The following is a 21,629-nucleotide window of genomic DNA, read 5'->3' as shown; positions in this document are numbered from 1 at the left end:
GCATGCAAATGCCAAACAGAGCGTGGCATTGGCAATCATCTAAGGATTCCACCCTTGAAGTTATGCCCAGTGAGGCTTGTACAGCAGTAGTAAAGTACCACACAATTCCTGGCCAGGAAAAACTTACACAGGCTCTACTCTTGCTATTGTTTATAACAATAGGACTTCTTTAGCATCCCTAGGGAAACAGAAGCAAACTTATAAAGTAGCCATTCACTCCTGCACCTCCTGGGCCACAGATGATGCACTCTACCCAAGGACAGAACTACAGACTAATCTGTTAAAAATCAAGAACACTACAGACACTGGAAGGGAAAAACAACAGGCACTGCTTTTTCCTGTAACCTCCAGAAGCAGTTATGAATACTGCACCTATACTGTTCTTGCTATGCAATGCTTCCTGAATAAACAACGCACTGTACCATTTGTCAGCAAGTTTACTTGACCAAATGAATGAGCAGGCTCACATGGAAATCACAGCAAGCCCTCCTCCAACAGCAAAATACTGCTGCAGCAAGGCCTTAAAATGGAAATGAAATTGTAACAGAAAGAGCCTTGACTCGGTGCCAAACAGCAGCAGAACAATGTGCAACTGAGGATGAAGGAGTGATTTCCAGAAACAAAGTGGGTTACACAAAGAGAAAGTGGGAAGGAGAATGAAAGAGAACTCCCCCAGCAGAAAAAAGGCTTTGATTCAATTTCCTTGAACTGCTGACTGACAGTAAGAACAAATGAAGAAAAACGGGGACAGACATGGCTCCCACCCTAACTGTATGTCATTGACATTGTAACTTTGTGACCACAACTTTTAAAAAGAAATACTGAGTAGAAGAAGAATCAGATATCAGATTTTCCAGACTACAGATTTTAGCTTGATTTGGAGCATCTATAGCTTTGACAAGCCAACAATATCAGTAATCCTAATTGTGCTAACATTTTATGTTCACTCCTAGTTTTTTGACACCAACAACCCACGAGCGGTACTTCCAAAGCTCATCTGACATCATTTGTGAAAAAAATATGGAGACAGGAAAACAAAGACTGACAGGTTCAGCCCAGCACAACACTGGACAGCTAAGGTTTGCTGAGTGCAGTGGAAATTAAGAGATGAAGACATGCTCTTTCACCAAATTTCTAAGAGGCTAGTAGACAGCATAAATAAGAGCTACCGCAATAGAGCAGTTAAGAAAAAAACCGATCTAGGTTAGTTAAAAATGTTAGGAATTCACAGCCCAGATCCACAATCCACATTCATGTTTGTCATCCTACTCAATTCAGTAGGTGCAACTTAAAACAAATACAGATAACAGATTCAGTTTGAATAGTTCTTCAGTCTCTTCTTCACCCCTTCTGAAAAACAAAGCACCCAGAAAGGCATTGATCATAGTTAACTATGTACTGTAATAGTTACAGAGCTAACATTAAACGAACAAGCGATGTTTTTATAGAATAACCAAAAGTTACTGGTACAGCAACAGAAACATACAAGCTGTTCTGCTAACAACCACTCCCATTCTAAGCTTTTTTACTGTACCTCCACAGGGAAGATGTGATTCAATATTGGTCTAGCTTCAAATCAACTTCAGAGCTAACATCACCAGAACTGAATATTATTGATCTTTCTAATGTCTGATAAGAGAATGGTTTAGGGCTAACACATTTGTTGAGTAACTATCTGCTAACCTACCAGCTCAATGGCCAAAAATCACTCCCTTTGCCTAAGACCCAATGTTAGTTTTAAGACTTTTGAAGGTGAAAGCAGAAAAGGAGTGAGTGTTTAACTTCAGTCAGTCCTAAAAGACAAAGAAGAAAGTACTTTCTTTGGTCGTTTATCTGTTGATTAGCCTGCTCCACTTATGAAATCTCTACTCTGAGGTTCCCCACACAATTAAAAGGCACTTTTCCTGTGACCACAGGCACTCAGGAATGTGACACACATCTTTCATTTATTCAGCAGTTATTCTAACTGTTGTCCTCCCCTCTCTTGACAACTCAGGGTAAGGGAGTCACATTTCACTATAAAAGAGGAACAGCAGCTTCCCAGTGGGTTTTATTCACAAATTAGGTTTTTATCAGTTTTCTGAAGAGAATGTATGAAATACAGTTCATTTTATATTGTCCCTGGGAAATAAACCATGGGGATGAAAATAAGAAAATTATCACTTAAACACAAATTCTCTTAGCTTTAACTTCTTTAAGAAATACTAAAACAGGAAAATTCGATGGGAACACAACTATCATTTCCAAGTCATCTTAATTTTTCCACATACATGGTTAATTTCTTTTATATGAAAGCCAAAGATATTTCTGTGGAAGAGCCTGTCCCTCCTGTTATCATGTAAAACACGACATTCTTCATTGTTTCAATTATAAGCTCATATTTTTGGAGTGTCAAAGCAATCACTGCATCATTCAAGAAGCATCCCGAGCACATGATTGTGTTTCTTCGTAAGGAAGTTTGTCGCTTATTTTGATTCCTTTCTTCACACATGGAATGTGCCCTCACAATGCTAGCAGCACGGTTACAGCAGCAAAGGGCTATTGGAAGCCGGGTGGCTGTAGAGACATTCCTGCCATACCTGCCCAAGTTGTAACAACTTTTTAGAAGCAACTCCCCACAGATTAAAACATGATCATTTATCTAATTTATGAAAATTACAAAAGAAGACATCAGTAAATCTTATTTTTGTATTTGAGGAACTGATTATAAAACTAAATTATCGTTGCCACCTAAATCATTACAGCTTCCTCGTGTTCGGTAGAGCCCAAATAGGCAAGTTCTCGGCTGTAAATACCAAGGGGCGTTTTGGGGAGTAGGGGCGAACCTCCAAGACACGCACACCTTCCTTGCAGGCTTCCCACCAGCTAAGGACCTGCACACCCCCAAAAGCCTTGCAGGACACCCCCGAAGCTCCAAAAGCCTTGCAAGACACCCCCGAAGCTCTGCATTGCCCAGTACCGACTACGAACGCGCAAAAAGATGTTTTCACGCACCGCAAGCACCACCTGAAAACACCGTAAATAACCAAAGCAAAAAAAAAAAAAAAAACCCACGTTCCGAAGATAAACTATAAGTGGGGGGGAGGGGGCGTCAAACAGCCGCTTCGCCCCACGACGCCGCCCGTGGGACCACCCCGCTGCCCCCCCCGCGCTGCCCCGCGCACCTTCCGCCGGGCGCGGCCGCCGTCGCTGGCCGGCCTCCGGGGGGTGGTGGCGGTGACCGTGAGCCCCGAGCTGTAGCGCAGCATCCCCGCGGGCCGCCGGGCTGGCGCTGACTGCGGCTCCCTCCGGCCGGCGGCGCCGCTCCGCCCCCGCGCACATGGCCGCGGGCGGCCGCAGGGGCCGGGCTGCCCCGGCGGGGGCGGGCCGGGGGTGGGGGGGGGGGAGCGGGGAGCGGGGCTCCGCGGGGGGCGCTGCCGGGGCTCCCTCCCCCTCCGCCCCCGCGGAACCGGCGACCCCGCGCCGGCTCCTCGCGTGGGGCGGGACTGGACAAAGTCGCCGTGGGGCGCCACCCCGCGAGAAATGTGTCCTTGGGACGCCGAGGTGTCATTCCCGCAGCTCCCGGGAGCGCTGGGGTGCAGCACGGGCAGGGGGGCTCGGTGGGAGGTGGGGGGGACCCGGACGGGGCCACGTGTCACTCAGCCCCCTCCGGGCAGTGGAACTGGGGGGGTCAGGGCTCGCAGGAGCCACTGGAGGCCACTCAGTGCCTGCTCTCGGGTACCCACCCCTGAGCGCCGTGAAAGCAGGGCACTGCCGCCCCCTCCTCCCCCCCGGCAGCGGTGCGTGAGCCACCCGGGCGGGTCAGCCCCTTAGCCCTGCTCCCGCAACGGGTACCGGAGCGATGAGCACGCACCCGGCCCCCGGCGGCCTGGCGTGCCAGGCACAAGGCTGCCGCAGCGCACTGCCCGAGTGGCAGCCGAAGCCTTAGTACCAAAGGTCCAAGGAGGAGGTGAGTCTGGCACACTGGAGGGAGCTGGCCCTGAGCCAGGCTGCAGGCACGGACTTTAGCACTCCAGATGCTCAGCTCCTCCAGCGTCCGGGCTAAAGGAACACCATGGCTCTGCTGGGCCGTTCACAGGCCTCGGCGCACAGCCATCCTCACCTGCAGCCTCCTGTGTTGGTCACAAGCAGCATGTGCCTCTGTAATCAAAGGAGTTACAAGCAAAGGAGATGCTTTTGTTTGAAAGAAATTGCAGATCAAATAGCTACAACAGCATTTTTGAAATAGATTATCCTCTGTCTCCATGTAATTACCTTGAAATAATTAAGACGGGGAGAAAATGCAGTTATGGCTATGCGATGTCCTTGCCCATTATGAGGTTAATGATCACGCGGGTTCCTGATCTGCAGAATGCTGAAGAGAGGGAAGTAACTTGCATAGGAAAAATGGAAACTGCACTCAACTACCAGTGCCTCACCCTCTGTACAGTGGGTCTGTTCTCTTCAGCCTCTCAGTTCCCTCTCCCCAGGACAAGATACTGAGCTATCAACATGACAAGGATCTGAGAAAGAGAGGAAGAAAGCATTGCCCAGGCCCAGAGGAATGAAGGGTCTGCAGTTAGTATTCAGCATCTTTTCTGTTGCTTTCCTAGCTACTCTTCTTTCCTCCACCTGAGGAAGGTAACATAGCCCAAGGTACATGAGTTAAAACAACTACTTGTATTTGGATTTCTTTCAACTCAAGACTGGCTGCAAGTTAAACAATATTTTTTGTGCGAAGGTGTCTTGAACCTACAAAGAACTCCATTTCCATTTGAATCATCCACTGTCTTAACTCCTGGTTGTAATGCTGCTTTCAGAGTGGGTTTGCAGGTGCAGAATAGGCTTATCTTCAGCAACAGGAACAGAAACATGTTCCTTCACAATGCATGGGTATGTTGCCTACCCACTGGGCTGCACCTTAGCAGTGGTCATTACTTGTTCCTGGTCATTCTGGTGAGCAGAAATGTCTCAATTTAAATTCTGGTATGCAGCCAGCTAGTGGCCTTTGTGGCTTCAGCTGGGAAGGAGTTCATATACCTATGAGATTCTCCTGGTTAGTGCGACGTTATGCCTTCAGGACTTCATTCCCCTCTGGGAAAAGGTGTGTACACAGGGCTGTCTAGTCACTGCAAGACACAGGCAGGAGAACCGCTCTTCTCAGAACAGGCACAGAGACTAAACTTGTGCCACACTATGGGAAAGGACCTCCCTTCCCATATGCCACAGCGCACGAGAGCAAGGCACAATCATCAGATCCCTGGGAGAATTTGCAAGGTCTGCATCAACTTTGAGAATTTTGATAATTTTGATGGAAATTGTATTGGTGCAGGTGAGGAAAAGACTTGTCCATGGATATTACAAATATAAAGATAATAAAAATACAGTTTTCTCAGTTTTTTTCTACGTTACTAGCAGCTCTTGCCATTTATTGGAAAGCAGCAGCAGGACATGTCTACCTGGATTTAGAACTATGTGTTTGAACAGCAGCATCTTCTACTTTTGGCACATCCTCAAATGAAAATCCTCCAAGAAAGAATAACCTGCATGCATGGTTAGTAGTCTGCTTTTTCTTGGATACTCTTGTGAATCATCTCATTCCCTTCCCCCCAGCTTTTTTTTTGCGTACTCTATGAATCACCTTGTTCCCTTCCCCCTAGTCTGCAAACTGCACAAGTGTAGTAAGGAGTCTAACTTGTTTTCTGCCTTGCTGGTTGGATGTGCATCCCATGCACCCACCTGCAGTCACTTCAGCCATGTGTAGGCTGTGCGCATAGTAAACAGCTGAAAATACCTCATAATCTCTAAACTCTGCTAAAGCTGAGGTGAACACATAGAAGTGAGACTGAGAAAAAAATAATAAATCAACCAATACCGCTGTTTGCATGAAAGCAACATTTGGAATAACTTCTTCTCCATCCCCAAAGCTCTGATAAACTATAGGGATTATAAAGCCAGCTGCTAGTACTGAGTGAACATCTGGTACCCCCAGGCAGGAAAAAGGAAAAGAGATGTTCCAGCAATGAGGTGCACACAGAAGGGCTGCAAAAAACCTCCGAGTTATAGAATTATTTTTGGATGAAGACAGGATAAATTGGGATCTTCATCTTGAGACAAAAGACAGTGGTGGGGAATGGGCAAAGAGGCATAGAAGATCATGACTGGTATGCAGAAATGAATGGGGAATGGCTGTTTGTTATTTCCTGTGCTTGGGAACAATGGATTTGAAGTAAGCCAGGCACCACATTTATGTGTGAAATTAAATTATGGCAGAGAATACTCCAATTACGAAAAGTATAAATGCTCTCAAAAAGCAGCTGGATAAAGTCATGGAAGATAAGCTATGAGGGCTATAAAACATGAAGATACGTCTACAACTTCTGACTCAGGAGGTCCTTGAATTGCGAGTTTGCTTTCTTGATAGCTCTCCTGTGACAGGACACCTCTGACCACTATCTTTTCAGCCTCGACATGATAGACTCCTCACCAACAGTGGTAAAGGTGACCGGCTTCTAGCAAGCAACAGTTCTCCTCTGCTCTGAAAGGAGCTGTCCTGGCCAGCATCTGTCTTTGCCTAGAGCAAGCTCCACATTTATTTCTGGCTGCAGCTCATATTCCATTCTCTCTCACCCCCAATGGAGACTTAAGCCAAGAAGTGGCTGCTTTGTTTCAGCTGTCCCTGTTTGCCGGGACCTATGACCTTACCTCTCTGACTCTGATACCCTTTGAAGTAGATTTGCTACAGTTTACAGCTCTTTTTCCCTGCAAGGGTCATAGTATGCTCTTGTGAGCATTTCATGCTCTCTGGGGTTTGGATGTGACACTAACTTACAGAAACAGGATGGGGGAAATGGAAAGTAAATCACTACTTGGAAATTGGTTTGACTAAAACAACAGTATACTACAGTTGGACAGACCACACAACAGGTATACAGTCATACACACTGCTTATAGACAATATACAGTGTGGTAGCAGAACATAAGCTGACCAGGTTGCTGAGCTTCCAGTTCAAATCCAGCCAGTGTTTTGTGACTGCAATAATCCAAAGGCACAGCAAGTTAATTACAAGATGACACTATAGTATGAATATCTGGAGCAATAGTTGTTGTGAAACAGCTAATATAATTACACAGAAACTGCAAGAAATTTAAAGTGTAGGCACCTTCTTCATTTTTTTGCAGACTAACTTGTTCCTCACTGCCAGCATTACTGAAATGTTGGGGTTTTTTTTCCCAGAAGACCCAAAGATTGTTATGCTGTGGGAAAAGTGAAACAGGATGTCACAGAATCAACAGTCACAAGATGGGCAACAGAGCACACAATACATGGAGTAGGAAGTATGTCTGCCCTCACAGAACAGCAGATTATTGAAGAATTCCTGCAGGAGTGGGTAGCCTGGACTTACCTTAACAAACTGCCTAAATGTGGACACAATACAAGGCTGATTTTTTTTTTTCTTCATCAAAATCCCCTCTCCATCTTCAGGCTAACTGCTGACAGGGTCCAGAGGAAGAAAAAAAGTTCCAATAACTCTTGATCAGCCGGAATATTAATCCTGTGGGATCTGGGAATAATTGCAGAGTTACAAATTGAACAAGGACTCACACTTGTGGTCATTAAGGTTATAAAATCCCATTTGTATCGCTACAAAAATGAGTTGTTATAATTAACTTGTAATAGCCTTCACTTTCCAGGGGGATTAAAATCTATTCTGCCTTCATCATCCCTAAGGCATGAAACCCATTTATAGCAAAGATTATCAAATGGACAGATGCCTGTCAAATATTTCAGAACCAGACTTAGTAAGACCTGCGGGCTTGATCACCTATTTCTCCTCAGAGCTCTTTCTTTTATCTGCTAGCTTTCACCATTGGATTCTACAGAGAGAAACTCAGCTCAGCATCCTGTAACTCTCAAGCTCTCTTTTTTGGGCATTACAGCTAGCATGAAAATTTTAACCTGCTAACACAGGCTGAAACACCTTGATGCATATCAAACTGTATTCAGTAGTCATAGGTCCCCTTACATGCAATATACAAACCAATATATATCGTACAATTCTTGTCTTGAGCAGTATTTCATCTTTCACTGGCCAATACATCTTTGCCGCATTTGGAGCTACTGTGGTTTACAGTTACTCTTTTGAAGTGACATAACACATACAGCTATCTAAATGTCCAGCTTGGTTTAGCCACAAGCATCATATCACTTCTCAAATCAAACCCATCGATACAACTGTTTGCTGCCACTTAACACTCTTGATACATGGATAATATAGGATTACTACAGAAACTCAGAGCCTCTCCTGCTGATCTAACATATACAAATTTATAATTAGAAATTTTCACACCAGGAGTTTGAAATGCAAATATACATTTTATTTTGCAAAGCCCTCGGTACCCATTTTATGCAGTTATTTCAGTTATGGTTAAATTGCATAAAAAAAGAAATTCCTGGAGTTACTTGCAATAATGGATTGATTCCATCGTTACTCATAATGGAGAGTTACAGACTATAATTGCAATTAATGTTTCTTTTAAAGTTTTCTGCTTTTAATTGTTGTCCTACTTCCTACTTAAAGTCCACCTTCCTGCTGAGATTCTCAAAGTACTTTTTAACTATCTATCAATAAAGCCACAAAATGCTAGATAGCTCAATGAATAACACAATGCAATGTGCACTACCATTTTCTCTGAAAGAGACAGAAAGGAAAAAAGAAAATGGATTACTTACTCAAAACCGCATCTGGGCAAGAACATAGAGCAAGTCCATCAAAGCCAATCAGGTAATAATAATAGTAAGAGGTTTCTGCCATGTACTTTTATGCATATATATGCATGCCAGTGTATTTCACACAGTTTGTGCACCTAACAGAAAAAAAAGGATTACACCTGGTAGCTGTGATTTTCAGACTCACAATGTCAAAATGCAATTAATAGTGAAATAAAAATTACTGCTAAGATTTTAAAGGCAGCTGCAAAGCCCTGGAAGGTCATGTATTTCAGGAAAGATATCTATTTTTAGCTTTATTTGGGAAGGCTTTTGATGAGCATGTCTATAAGTCATAATATTTACACAGCTATAGTCATGGCTTTTATTTTATTAAATAAAAAATAAAAGCTTGGATTTTACTAAAATGAACTGAGAGATATGAAATACATCAAGGCAAATATAGGACAGTTTCTTCTACCATGAATATATGGCCACATATGAATGAAAAAAATAGCATTGTCATTTTTCAATCACAGATTTTTAGTGATTTAGATAGGATCACTTCAGATTTTGCTGAAGCTTACAGGGCATCAACTCAGTTCTGATTCAGCAGAAAAAGTACCACCTCTTGATTCATCTTCACTATTTCCTCTTTCAGATAAGTCTCCCATCCAGTTAACAACTGGGTCACAGCCCACAGCAATGTGGCCCAAGACACACGTGCAGTGCCAGAAGCCTGTCATTCATTCTTCACCAGCAGGTTTTGGTTTAGTCAGTCCATGCAAGCAGGACAGTTCAGCATAAATATCATGTAAAAGTAATGCAGCACAGGAGGAGCAGCATTGTTCACGTAGGGGTGTGACTTGACCAGGTCACATAATTGAACTGATTAAGGTGGGTAGGGAAGTAGAAAACAGGCACACCCCATCATGAGCACCACAGTTACATTGTTAGGTAGCTGTATTTAAAATCCTATTTTACTCCCTGGAGATAATATCAAAGGATAAATTTCTTCCAAAAGTCTGGTATCGGTATTGCATTGTGGTAGGAAAAAAGGAAACTTTAGAGGCAGAAACAAATTCTGGCCTGAAAGTTCTTCTATAAGTGTAAGGAATGTACATATTTCAGGGAATGGGAGCATTAAGGACAGGAAATCACTGTATCTGACTGACTTCTTTTACCTTACAAAGGGGAAGAAGAGACATATTTCATCTTTACTTCCCCACAGGAAAGGAAACACAGAAGAGGAAGAAGGGGAAGAACTATATTCTGCTTCCTCTATTTTATGATAGAAGGCCAGAACAGCAAGTAGTGGACTTCAGCTCTGCTTCAGGGCAGAGGATGATGGTACGTTTTTCTAACTAACAAAGGAACCAGGTACATGTCTAGAACACCTGCACAGATGCTACAGAAGTTCCTGGTTGTCTGGCTTCCCCATTGATTTAGATCCAGTTTCAGACCTCCATGTTCCCCATCTCAGAATGATACATATGGGAATTTATCAGTTCTTACTGACTCTCCCAGCCCATTGCCTGTTTGCACACATAGCTGGGACAGGGAGCTGTGCATAAAAGTTGTGAAGTACAAGCGGAAGATCTGGTTCTATTATTTATTTTCTTTCTAGATACTAAAAAGCAGTTTATCAGAAGTCATATAAAAAGAAAATAAGGTGGAAGGGGAGGTATTTTAACCTTAAAATATCAGGTCATACTGAACCTTTGGTATCAGAGGACTTTAATCAGGAAAACTTGATTAGTTTTCAGTCCCTCCAGCTCCAAAAAATGTTCTAGTAGACCTATCTGTATCTACAAGATAATGAAATTTTCTTATCCTGTCACCAAGAGTTGTCTCATTTCCTCTTGCATGAGTCATTACAATAATAGAAAAAGAAGTAAAGTTATAATCAATACAGTAGATGTTGTTATGCCTAACTGAAGTAAAGTTACTAGGAGGAAGCGTAGGGAGGACTAAATAGTTAAGAGTACTTACTAACAGCTCAACCGCAATGACTAAATATTACTCAGGGAAATGACCCTCCAACAAAGACCCAGTCCTACGAAGGAAATGGATTAACACACTTAAGCACTTAAATACCTCCAGTGTGTCATCCTTCAGGCTACCTCAGCCCAGGAGGAGTTTGCTTTTCCTTCATCTGCATATGGTGCATCATCCAGTTAGCAAGAATGCAGTTGAGAGTTGCATGGTTCTGGGTCCTGATCACAGAGCAAGAGATCTGAGCTATTCCAGGAAGGCACTTTCAAGAAATATTACAGACTTTGAAATAGATCAAACCGACATCAGTGACTTGGACCAACAGAGCAGGATTTCCTGACATTCTGCCTGCTTGACGATAATGTGAAATCTAAATAGACCTGCAGATTGAGTGACAAAGGCTAGTCTACAAAAGGATATAAACCAATTTGCAAGATCACTCATAATTCAGAAATTAAAGTTTATACTATGAAATTAAATTGTTTCTGCAGTGGAACTATTCCCATCAGGTTTCTCCCTCCAGAGAAAACCACAACAAAAAGCAGAGAGTACTTAACCAAAAGGCCTTTGAAATGACTTAAAAGACCCATTCACTTCCATGGGCTCCGTGGACTTATTCCGTAAATGTATTCCAATCAGGAGATTTGGATGGCAGGAGCCTCCATAAAATTCTTCTACTTTCCCTGCATTTCAGAATGTGCCCAAGATTTACTGTACCTAATATAACTACTTGAATCCAAGGGAAATGCAGAAAAAAAATACACAGAAAGCCACGCACAGTGACTATATTATGACAAACTCTTTGCGGGCTCTGGGGAAGGCTGGTTCTCTTTTGTATCACTCAACTCCTTTTTCTCTTTTTCTGTTTAGATGCCTGCCCTATTTCTAGTGCTTCTGACATGCCTTTGTAAAAGATTTCAAACCATGTCTGTTGATGAAGTCTTTAGCTGCCTGAATTAATTTTAATAATATATTTTGTAGGCATAGATATATATTTTGTAGATATTTAATAATATATTTTGTAGATATCGATTTCTAAAAGGCATCATTAGCATTAAATTGAAAATTTAATTTCCATGAAAGATTAACTGCTATTCTTTCTCTTTCTCCTAACTTCACCATGCTAAGGCCTTTTTGCTGCATTTCTGGCCTACCCAGGCTACTCCTTTGAGAAGTTTACTATAGGTTATTTTATAAGTATAATTATAATTATATTTATATTATTTATTTATTATAGATTCCCACCTCTGGAAATCTTTGGGAGTAGTTATCTGAGAGTTTGACAAGCTACCAGAGCAGTTGGACTGAGTAATTCATGGGGTTCTATTAGGCCTCCTTGAGCTGGCCTAATAGGGGATATACTCTATAGCTCACTTGGGCAGAATCTCATCTTCACCTGGCAGGGGGAAACAGAAATGGCATATGTCAAGAGATGTATTTAAATTCTTCCTGTTGCAGGTCTGGGTTTTGCCTAAGTATTTCAGCATGGACAGCAAGCACTATAGGGCTGCTACATTTATTCCAAAATGCAGCTTCTGCAAGGGGTGTTCTTTTCCCATTACCTTTGTCTAAGTATAACTCCCAGAGTTTTTTTTAAATGCACATATAGTCACATGCAAGACAGCTGATTAACATTGAATTTTAGTTATCACAACTTAATCTTGCTGATTTTAGACCAGCAGTGTTCTTCTAATGTAAGCAGAGCAAGCAGATATAAGAGGGGTATGGAGAGTAATGAATGCTTAGAACAGACCTGTCTGGAACACCTATTTTCCCTGCTGCAGAACAAGAACAGAAAGACACACACACACAAAAAAAAAAAAAAAAAAAAAAAAAAAAATCACTGAAGGACAATTGCCCTACTTCTGCTCTCATTTTCACTAGCATCTGTCTGATAAAACCTGAGAAGTAAATGGTGGTGCTCTGGATATTAATGTGGGTTAATAGAAGTAAAGTAGTACAAATTAAATATCTTATTGCTTTTTATAATTAACCTGGAGACCTATTGCTGCCACAGGTGACTGAACAAAGAAGTCACTAGTACTGAAGGAAGATACACGTACAGATATGTATACACAGGATCAGGTTTAGGTCAGACAAAATGGTGAGCTAGCTAGCATGAAGCCAGCCAGAGCTATCCATCAGGCTTATCCCATGGCTGGCAATGGTCAGAGAGAGACTGACAGCAGTCTACTGGGACACAACTGACACTAGATATGGGAGGAAGGAAAGGAGGGGATCTGCCTTCCTGTGGGGCCCTGGGAATTGCCCACTGTTGAAAACAGGATGTTAGACCATCACTCTGCCCCTGGAAATTTCTATATTCCTAGCCTTTAGAGAAATATTTACCAAATGATTAATACGGTAACACAAGGCCCAATCCTCCTAAAATCAACAGCAAAATTCCCAGTAATTTCTACAAATGTTGCACAGAGGCTCTAATATATTAAAACATTAATAGCATGCACTACATAACAACCATCAAGTGTTTTCAATTTCATTTTCTAGCTTGTTTTATTTGAGTAAACCATTTGGGGGAGTAACAAACACTTTAGTCGGCTGTCCTATGACACACAGTGTGCTTTTGCTAAAGCATTAGAATGAAAATACACCAAAATATTCTGACAGCAGACAGGCTAGCAAGCTCTTGAGGAGTTTTGATACATTTCCCACTTCTCCTCATATGACTGGAGTTATGGAGTCTCTATAAATTTTGTGGTTCTCCTGTATTAATATACATGCTTAGTATTTTGATTAACAAGAGAGAGAAAATACTTAAGACAAAAAGATCCCATAGAATTTAAACATCCAACAAAAGCCAATGAAATGCCCTCCAGAATTGTATTCCTGCTGAGCATTTCTGTCCCTGTCCTTAGGGAGACTATGTCGAAGCAGATTTCTCAATAGAATATTGTTTTCCTTTCCTTTCCTTAGCTTATGCAAGGGACAGTGGCCAATGTGGGCATAAACTGCAACAGAAGATGAGTATAACTAGGACACTTTCTGGGTCCTACCCAACTGCCCAAATCCTCTTGTTTAACAATACCTTTTCTGCATAAATCTGCTGTAACAATAAACAGGATCTCACTCTCAGAGTTGGAATCATTTCAGTATAACGGTGATTCTCTTAACAATGGAAGGATCTAGGAAAATAATGTTGCAACATATTTGGGTATTTGGCTGAAGTTTTGACTCTGATGGGAACCTGACATTAACTTCTACATCTCTAGGTTGGGTTTTCAGTACAGGACAACCACACAACCACACATACAGATGAACACTGGCATTAAGAATACCTGCAATAAGGCAGGATTTTTTTGCATGCTTGCTGCTGGCCTACGTCCACAGATTTCTTGAGTGTGTATTGTCAACCACATAGCTTTAAGATTGTTTGGAATCTCTTTCTGTATTGCCAAATAGCACTGCTGGCATAGTTCAAATGTCTTTTTTTTTTATTCCCCCATCCACAGAACCTGTACAATTTCTTCAGTTTTTAACCTTTTGTGGGTGATATTGTTTATTAATTTTCTGCAGGTGTTTGGCGTAGTTTCCACAGATCCCATCAAATTCTCTGGAAAGTTTTCAGTCTGTGGTTAGATTGCTCTTTGTCTGACAGTACCAGAAATAGCTGCAATATAGAGGCCAGATTCCTTGGCTACCTTTAAGTTAGCATGTTTGGGTACCAGCAACCATTTTGCAATAGCAACACAAATGTTATAATTCAGTGACTTACCCTGTTATGCAGATATAACTCGAATTCCAGTGTTTCTGTAGCCACATATGGTCTAGACACTTATAATTGCTTTGGCCAAATTTTTAGCTGTCTTTGGTAAATATAATCTCATCTTTTTAAAATAAAACCTTCCAAAAAGATTAGGGTTTTTTTTGTGTAGAAATTCTGAGGTTCCCCTTGGGCTAAACCAGTTTGATTTTGTACAGAGCTCAGTGATACAAAGTGAGGAACCTGTTCAAGTAAAAATTGTGGTCTTGCTAACCTATAAAATTTTACAGATTCCTGATGATATGACTAGTGTAGGCCATCAGCAAATAAACCACAAGCATTTCACCACAGTTCATTCTGTCCTGTGTGAGTTCTGGAAAAGTGGGCCCAACATGGTGAAATGGTTACTGCTCAAAATTCACTATTCTACAGATGTCATATTCATCATGTCGCAAACAGTATCTTTGCAAGTGGGCTGTCTGCTGGCGATCCATACTCCACTAAGCAAACATCAAACAGATTGTGTTTTCAGTGAAAGAGAGATATACTAGGATCTTACCAAGTCAGATGGAAAAAAAGGGAAACTTCTGAGAAAGATCACAACAAGAAGTGTAAACACTCCAGTCCCCTAACGAAAGCACGAATATACCTGCTTATACTGTTCTTATACTGCTGACATCTTCCTAGGTCAGTGCCTCAAGTTAGGTGGAATGAACCCAGGTCTAAAGTGGTGCTGAAAATCATTTGTTTGAGAATACACTGAAATGTTGAGGTAAAAGACAAATAGGTTTCCAATAAATTCTTTCTGTCAAGTCATAGTCCAGCCATAGTCACGAACTACCTCATACTGGCTCCCAGATCACCACTCAGTATTATGCAGAGTAGTACAAATGCCCAGACCACACCAGAACTGCTGTCTCTCTTCTCTGCCAGTGGCCAGAATTTCCTGTTTCAGAAAGTTATGTAAGAACTTCACAGGAGATAAACGTTAATTATCTTCCCACTCCCTCCAAATATCTCCCTGGATGTCTAATTATTAGGGACTGGTTTACTTCCTGAACTGTAGGTTTAGTAAATCCTGCTGACACATTTTCATGAATAATAGGTATTCTTACCAGCTATGAACTTTTGTTTCTTGCAATTACCACCATCAGCACCAGCACCAGAGAATTTTGATTCTCCTTGCTCCATTCTAATGATCGTCTTCTTGTTACAATGTTACAAAGCAGTACAGAGTAGATGTTATCTGTGCTGTTTCTGTCCTTCATAAATTTCTCCAGACTCAGAACCAGTTTTCTGTCCTCTTAGAGTCATACAATAGTATTCAAGGACTTCTTACAGCAGTGGAATTTTTACAGGAAAGCACCATACCCTTTCTCACATTAGTCACTTCTTGCACCCCAACATCTTGGATGCTATTTTGACTGTGGTTCTATACAGAAAAGGATCTTTGTTGAGCAGTGGGTCAGTTTCTGTAAAGACTACTTCTTGAATGACAACCTGGCTGTTCTGTATTGTATTTCATCGCTGGAGAACTGATATCCAAGGAGGATTAAATAATTTCCTCCATCCTGTAAAGAACTTGTGCTCTGGCAGGAGCTCAATCTCAAGATTCTAAAACTTCAAGGTACCCTTTAGCTTGACAGTCTCTCTTTTAGGTTGGTTTATATACGAACCCTCTTTGCAGAGGGAGCATCATGACTGGCTCCACAGCAGTTGCTGCCTAGGAAAGCAAAACAAAAGGTGCACTATTAGGGCATAATTAACACAAGTCAACAGGAATGGTGCAACACCTCAGCTGCAATGACAGCCATAGGACTCCCTGGCTGCTTAGCAGTGCGGAGGGATGAATTTTGCAGTCCTCACTATATTGCCACCAGCACTGCCTGCAGCACTGCTGCCCGCTCGCGCTCTGCTGCTGCCTGTGGGGTGCCCTCCTCGGGGTGGCTTTGTCGAGCAGAATGACTTACCTGAGGCAGCTTAGTCATGACTGCAGTTCCCACGTTTAAGACTTTCAAATGTTTCCTGTGGAAAAATAGTCCTTTTCTCTTCAGAAAACTTGCATCAACTTTCCCTTTTTATGGCCTTTTTTTGTGGTTTTTTTTTTCTCAAGAGCCAGAAATGCAAGCTCTGCTAAGCACTGAAAGTTTCAGAGGAGCAGCAAAGTTAACAGATATCAATCTCCCTTTTCCCCTCCATATTACTTCTAAACTTGTAAAAATTAGAAAGGTGATGGGAACAATTATGCTGACTAGACAAAGTGCCAATCAAAGTTAAAATGTGCTGCTTTTAGCTGATTCTCTGCACTCAGTTGCAGAGCATCCTCCAAGGGCCTCCCAGCTGATCTGGCAGCCACGCATACTAGTAACTGAGGTCAGCAGCATGTCACTGCATGTATGCTTCAGTGAAGTCTCACTGCAGTGTGCGGTGGCTGTGGCTGGCTGGTCTCTTTATATTCTTAAGAAAAGCTAAAATGATGAGACTTAGAAAAGTTTGTGGAATCAAAGCTCAATTACTGGATATCTGATGCTCTAGGCTTGGCAGGTATATGAGGTACAGGTCTGTTTATTCACTCAGTGTGGAGACCGACTCTTTCAAGGAGTGACTTATCCTGTGCACTGGTGGTAAGCTTGACACCGTACAGAACAGATGTAGGTAGACTCCCCACCCCACTGAGTTTCCAGGCATTCAATTCCCTCCTGCCACCTGCACTGCCAATGTCATTCAGTTGATGGCACACTGACATCTACAGATGCTGCAGTTTATGCACAGGCTCCTGAGGCTTGTGGCCTCCCACTTTTGAGAGTCATAAGCACTTGCCTCTCCTGGAAACAGCACTGTGAAGCTTTTACTTTACAGGAAGCAAAAGCCCTCCAAGTGAATACAAAAGCAACATGAAGGACTCTAGCTTACCGGGTAGGGATTTCCCAATGGCACTACAGCTCATTTTCTCAGTAGAGAAGCCAGCAACAGCAGTAAAGGCAGAAGAGGAAAGAAGGTTGATGAAGTAGGCTGCAGTTTTCCTTCTGCCATCCCCACTCCATACCAGTAGTACCAGTGTGGTACATGCATACAGGAGGCTTATTGTGCACACACCTACAAAGATTCCTTCCCCCTCATACAGCTAGCATCTGTAGTAGCCCTATTTCTTACTCATTCTTTTATCTTCTCTGCTTATCCCACAATACTTACTAAATTTACTCCATCTGAAAATTTTCCTAGCCAAAGAATGCCAGGCATACCGAAGAAATGAATTCTCTTGAGCTCTATAGGAGGCCCAGACTGCCCTTGGACGTCCTGACAAATATTTAGCCTTATGCAGTATCACATACAGTGCCACACAGACCATGGTCTTCTATTGTGACTCTTAGTAATGCTTAAGAAGTTAATGGCTGGGAGACACATTTTGATCTGAATTGTGAATTTGATCTTATCTTTAAAATAGCTGGATACCACTCACAATATGTACTGAAACAGCAAGGCACAGTGAGCTGGGTTTAAAGTAAACACAGCCCAATTCAGGAAGCTTCCTTTCGCTGCTTGGCTGATGTTACAGCTTTTCCATGCTTTTATTTGACTTTATTTTTTCCTTCCCTCTTTTCATAGCTGTTCTTACCTGTTACACAACAAACCATTTTCTTATTTGAAGAAAAACAAATTCGAAACTCCCTGTAAAACAAGGAAATTTAGTATCCAGGCTGTTGTTCTGCAGCAGACACTCCACAGAGCCAGCACAAGACCTTCAATCTCAGACATGTGGCAGGGAAAACAGCCCCCCACTTGGAAAGCACTGCAGTGTGTCACAGACTGCAGGGCAAAAGGGCGAAACGCCACACAGAAAGCAGATATACTGAAAAAACAGATCCTTGGCATTTCCTCCTAACAGTTTTATCCAGGAATTTTCAATGCAGAAAAAGTATCAAGTCTTCAAGGTCTAGTTTTGAGCTCCATATTTTAGGCATGTTGACAAAAGCACGAGGAGGCCAAGGACTGAAGCAGCAGCTCAAACAGATTAGAAACCAGAATCCTCCTGTTCCCAGTGCTCTATCTCCAACTATTAGACCACCCTGTCTTCTCTGGATGGTTCAGCTTCCTTTGTTTTCCTTTTGGTAAAGTGTTTAAAAGACAAATTAAGAGGCTTGTTGGGACTCTATTGAAAAGCTCTTTCACACAGCAGATACTCAAGAAAATGCCAGAACTCTGATGAAGGTGATCTGTACTGAGAAGGATTTACAGTAACCACAGTGTGACTGTAGCCACTGAATTTGTATATCAATTTTAAACAGTTGGGATTACGTTTTCAGGCAGACACCAAATCAGCTGATAAAGCACTTGCAGCAATGCACACCATCTCTCTCTGCCTTCACAGTGTGTGTGCACACGTGTATTTGCTCTTGCCTGCTCTAGTCATGAATACACAAGTTCTTTTTCCTTAAATAGTATTTGCTGTATTTTAACCAAAAGACCTGAAGAACAACATTAAAAGTATACCAATCTCAATCTCATCTGTAGTACATAAATGTATAGCCTCTGCCACGTCAAGTTCCAGGTCTCAGTGTTTACCTCCCAGGAAAATAAAGGCCAGGCTGGGCTGAGAATAGCCAGCTCTCTGGGTGTGAGAGGTAAACTTGTAGTCAGAAGCTCAGCTCTCCTATGCCCAGTGGAACTGCTTTCTAGAAAAGTAAATTTCATTTCTGGCAAAGACTGATTTTTCCCAGGGATGAGTCTCAGATAGTCTTATCTGTCTTTCCACTCCAAGGGCAGCAATGTTTTCTTTCTCTCCCACAAAAAAACATTGAAGTAAACACATCTTTCACATAATGACAAATCCAAGGGACAACACAGAACTGCACACACAATTTCTTTCTGAAAAAAATATAAGAAAATGTGAGTGACACAAAATAGATGCTTCTGATACTGGCAGGCACTTGGGTATCCAAGGTCTGGAGATGCTGAAAGCATTTCTGCAGAACAGAACTACCCGTGGTGCACAGGGGTACGCAGCTAATCAGCCGCCATTAACACTGCATCCACAGAAATACCAGAAACATATGCTGCTCCTTATTCAGCTCTGTCATTTGTCTCAGCTGAACTCACTTGAGAATCTTTGCTGCAAATACATACAGGAAATAGGCACTTCCTAGCACTACTTTGATATGCTCCCTACCGTTCTCATCTTGAACCTTCACAGTCTTTCCCTGGAAATAAAATCTTACATGCATCTCAGCCCAATTTAGATATCTGTAGGTTTAAGATGGCTTAAGCAACATTCAGTGTCAGGCTCTTTAAGAAGAGTGAAGGTCAAAAATCAAAATTAATCAGAAGTGGATCCTCCATAGATCTTTTTTACTGTGTATATTTTTTCCCTTACTTCGTATCATACTGTTGGAAGGTTTCATCCTAGCCAGACTGCATGCAATCAAAATAAAAGGATTGCTTGTAACTAGTGAAAATAGCTTTGTAACCTAATATATAAAGCATCGTTCAGAAAACCCATTCTGCCAAGTACACAGAAAGCATAGAAAAACTCAGGTTACCTGTAATGAGTCCCTTCTCTGCACTCACATAGAATTGTTCCCAGTTTTCCTATTGGCAACTTGGAGAGCTTAAACTTTCATCATCCACCTGTGCTCAGACTTTTAGTAAAGTTTTTTTATCGTCTGTTCTTCTGCTAACGGCATGAAGCTTCAGGATCTGAGTAAACCAGCAAATTGTTATTAGAAGTGAAGAAAAGATCAAATGTTCCCTCTTACATAAGGCATACAGTCTCTGCTGGCCTCACATGAGGTTCGCTGGTACTAGCCATTAAAAGGCTGTCACACTTCTGCTGAGACAGGTGAGCCCAATTCACTACTGCACTTGACCTTGTCTGTTGAACTTCATTCCCTTCTTCTTACTCTTTCCTTTCTTACATGTTAAAAGAAAAACCTGTAATACAAAAAAAGCCCTTTCTATTCATTTCTATACCTTTTTCTCAATAGCCCAACACTCAAATAAATTTTAAAATAACAATTAAATTTTCCCCAGTATGATGCAGTAGGGTCAGGGTTAAATATGTGACCTAATCAGTACCTTATGCAAAAAGGAACAAATTAGACATGTTATAAACCCTGACAGTCTCTAAAGGATGCTTTTTCAGCATCTTTGAATGGTTTTCTTTGAACATTTGGCAATGTTACTTGACAACTGCAGCTAGTGGAAATTAAGCAGCTAAAATGTATAGGGTAGGAAGCTCCAGTAAGCTAAAAGCATCAACATTTAATTACTGAAATATGCTGCCTGATCCAGAAAAGGCCTAAAAGCTGAAGCTATTGCACTGCATAGCTCACTCAGCAAAGCACACAGCTGGTCTGTAAAAGTTAAGAAATTCACATGGCTTCTGGAATAGTTTAGAAAATTGGCTATAAATCAGAACAGATTATTTAATTAGGAAAAATGAAAGAATTAAGTTGAGAAGAATAAAGACAAATCAGAGGAATGCACAGATTAATCAACAAGTTATAGTTTCATCACCAAGAGATGACCTTGTGGGGGAAACCTGCCTGGTGACTGAACAGTAAAAAGCAACTGACAATGCTGAACTAAGAAAGTATTTGCATAGTATAGGGTTTTCCTTAAATAAAGTGCAGTGCAGGGAAGCAGGTACAGGCAACAGCAAGACAATGACTTTTCCTTTTTCTTTCTCCATGCACTGAAAAGAGATATGATGTCTGAAAGACCTTAATGCTTTTATGAAAAGAGATGCCTTCCAAACTCAAGGGCATTGAACTCCATTATATGTGATATCCTTGATTTTATTACTTGGACAGTAAGTGAAGAGTCTATGTAGGACATGAGAATTTTGTTTGCTTCTTTTACATTTACACATTTAGCATTGTATAGCAATTGCCATATCTTGGAGCACTGGCCAAATGTTAGTGATCTAAAACATCAGAACACTCTTGTAGAAGTCAACTTGTATTCTGTCTACAAAAGTAGGCTCGGAAAACCAAAGGATCTGCCAGAGCATAACAGATGGGTGAAAATGCTCAAAATAAAACTTGAAATTGATTCTCAAACCCAGAAATTATAAATGACAATGTAAGTCCTCTTAAGGCACAAGTTGACCAAAAATTAATAATGCCATATTCAACACAGCTGTTTGACGAACGTGTATATTTAGGCAGAATAGAATTTTAATGATCAGAAACATTGGGTTTGTGGAAAATCTCTCACCACATAAAA

The 21,629-nt window shown here is 41.7% G+C and overlaps 1 protein-coding gene across 4 annotated transcripts in view; it reads right to left on the bottom strand.

The window, feature by feature from the left end:
* The window catches only part of LOC119151702 (myocardial zonula adherens protein), an 82,101-nt gene that overhangs the window by 59,964 nt on the left and 508 nt on the right, over window positions 1-21,629 (bottom strand). Inside the window, exons 1-2 of one of the 4 annotated variants that reach the window (XM_037395916.1) lie at window positions 8,714-21,629; window positions 7,386-7,544 (exon numbers count right to left, since the gene is read on the bottom strand). The exon at window positions 8,714-21,629 is cut by the window's right edge and continues 508 nt beyond it. In XM_037395916.1, the coding sequence (XP_037251813.1) occupies window positions 7,386-7,442 (57 nt within the window). In that variant the 5' untranslated portion in view covers window positions 7,443-7,544; window positions 8,714-21,629. Of the gene's footprint in view, window positions 1-3,164; window positions 3,327-7,385; window positions 7,545-8,713 lie in introns of those variants that run through there. The other 3 variants (XM_037395917.1, XM_037395914.1, XM_037395918.1) reach the window with 3 other exon arrangements.

This window comes from Falco rusticolus, chromosome 7 (genome assembly GCF_015220075.1).
Source record: "Falco rusticolus isolate bFalRus1 chromosome 7, bFalRus1.pri, whole genome shotgun sequence".
In the NCBI taxonomy this organism is placed as follows: domain Eukaryota; kingdom Metazoa; phylum Chordata; class Aves; order Falconiformes; family Falconidae; genus Falco; species Falco rusticolus.
The sequence above is the reverse complement of the archived record's forward strand: the minus strand, read 5'-3'. Positions and strand labels throughout refer to the sequence as shown.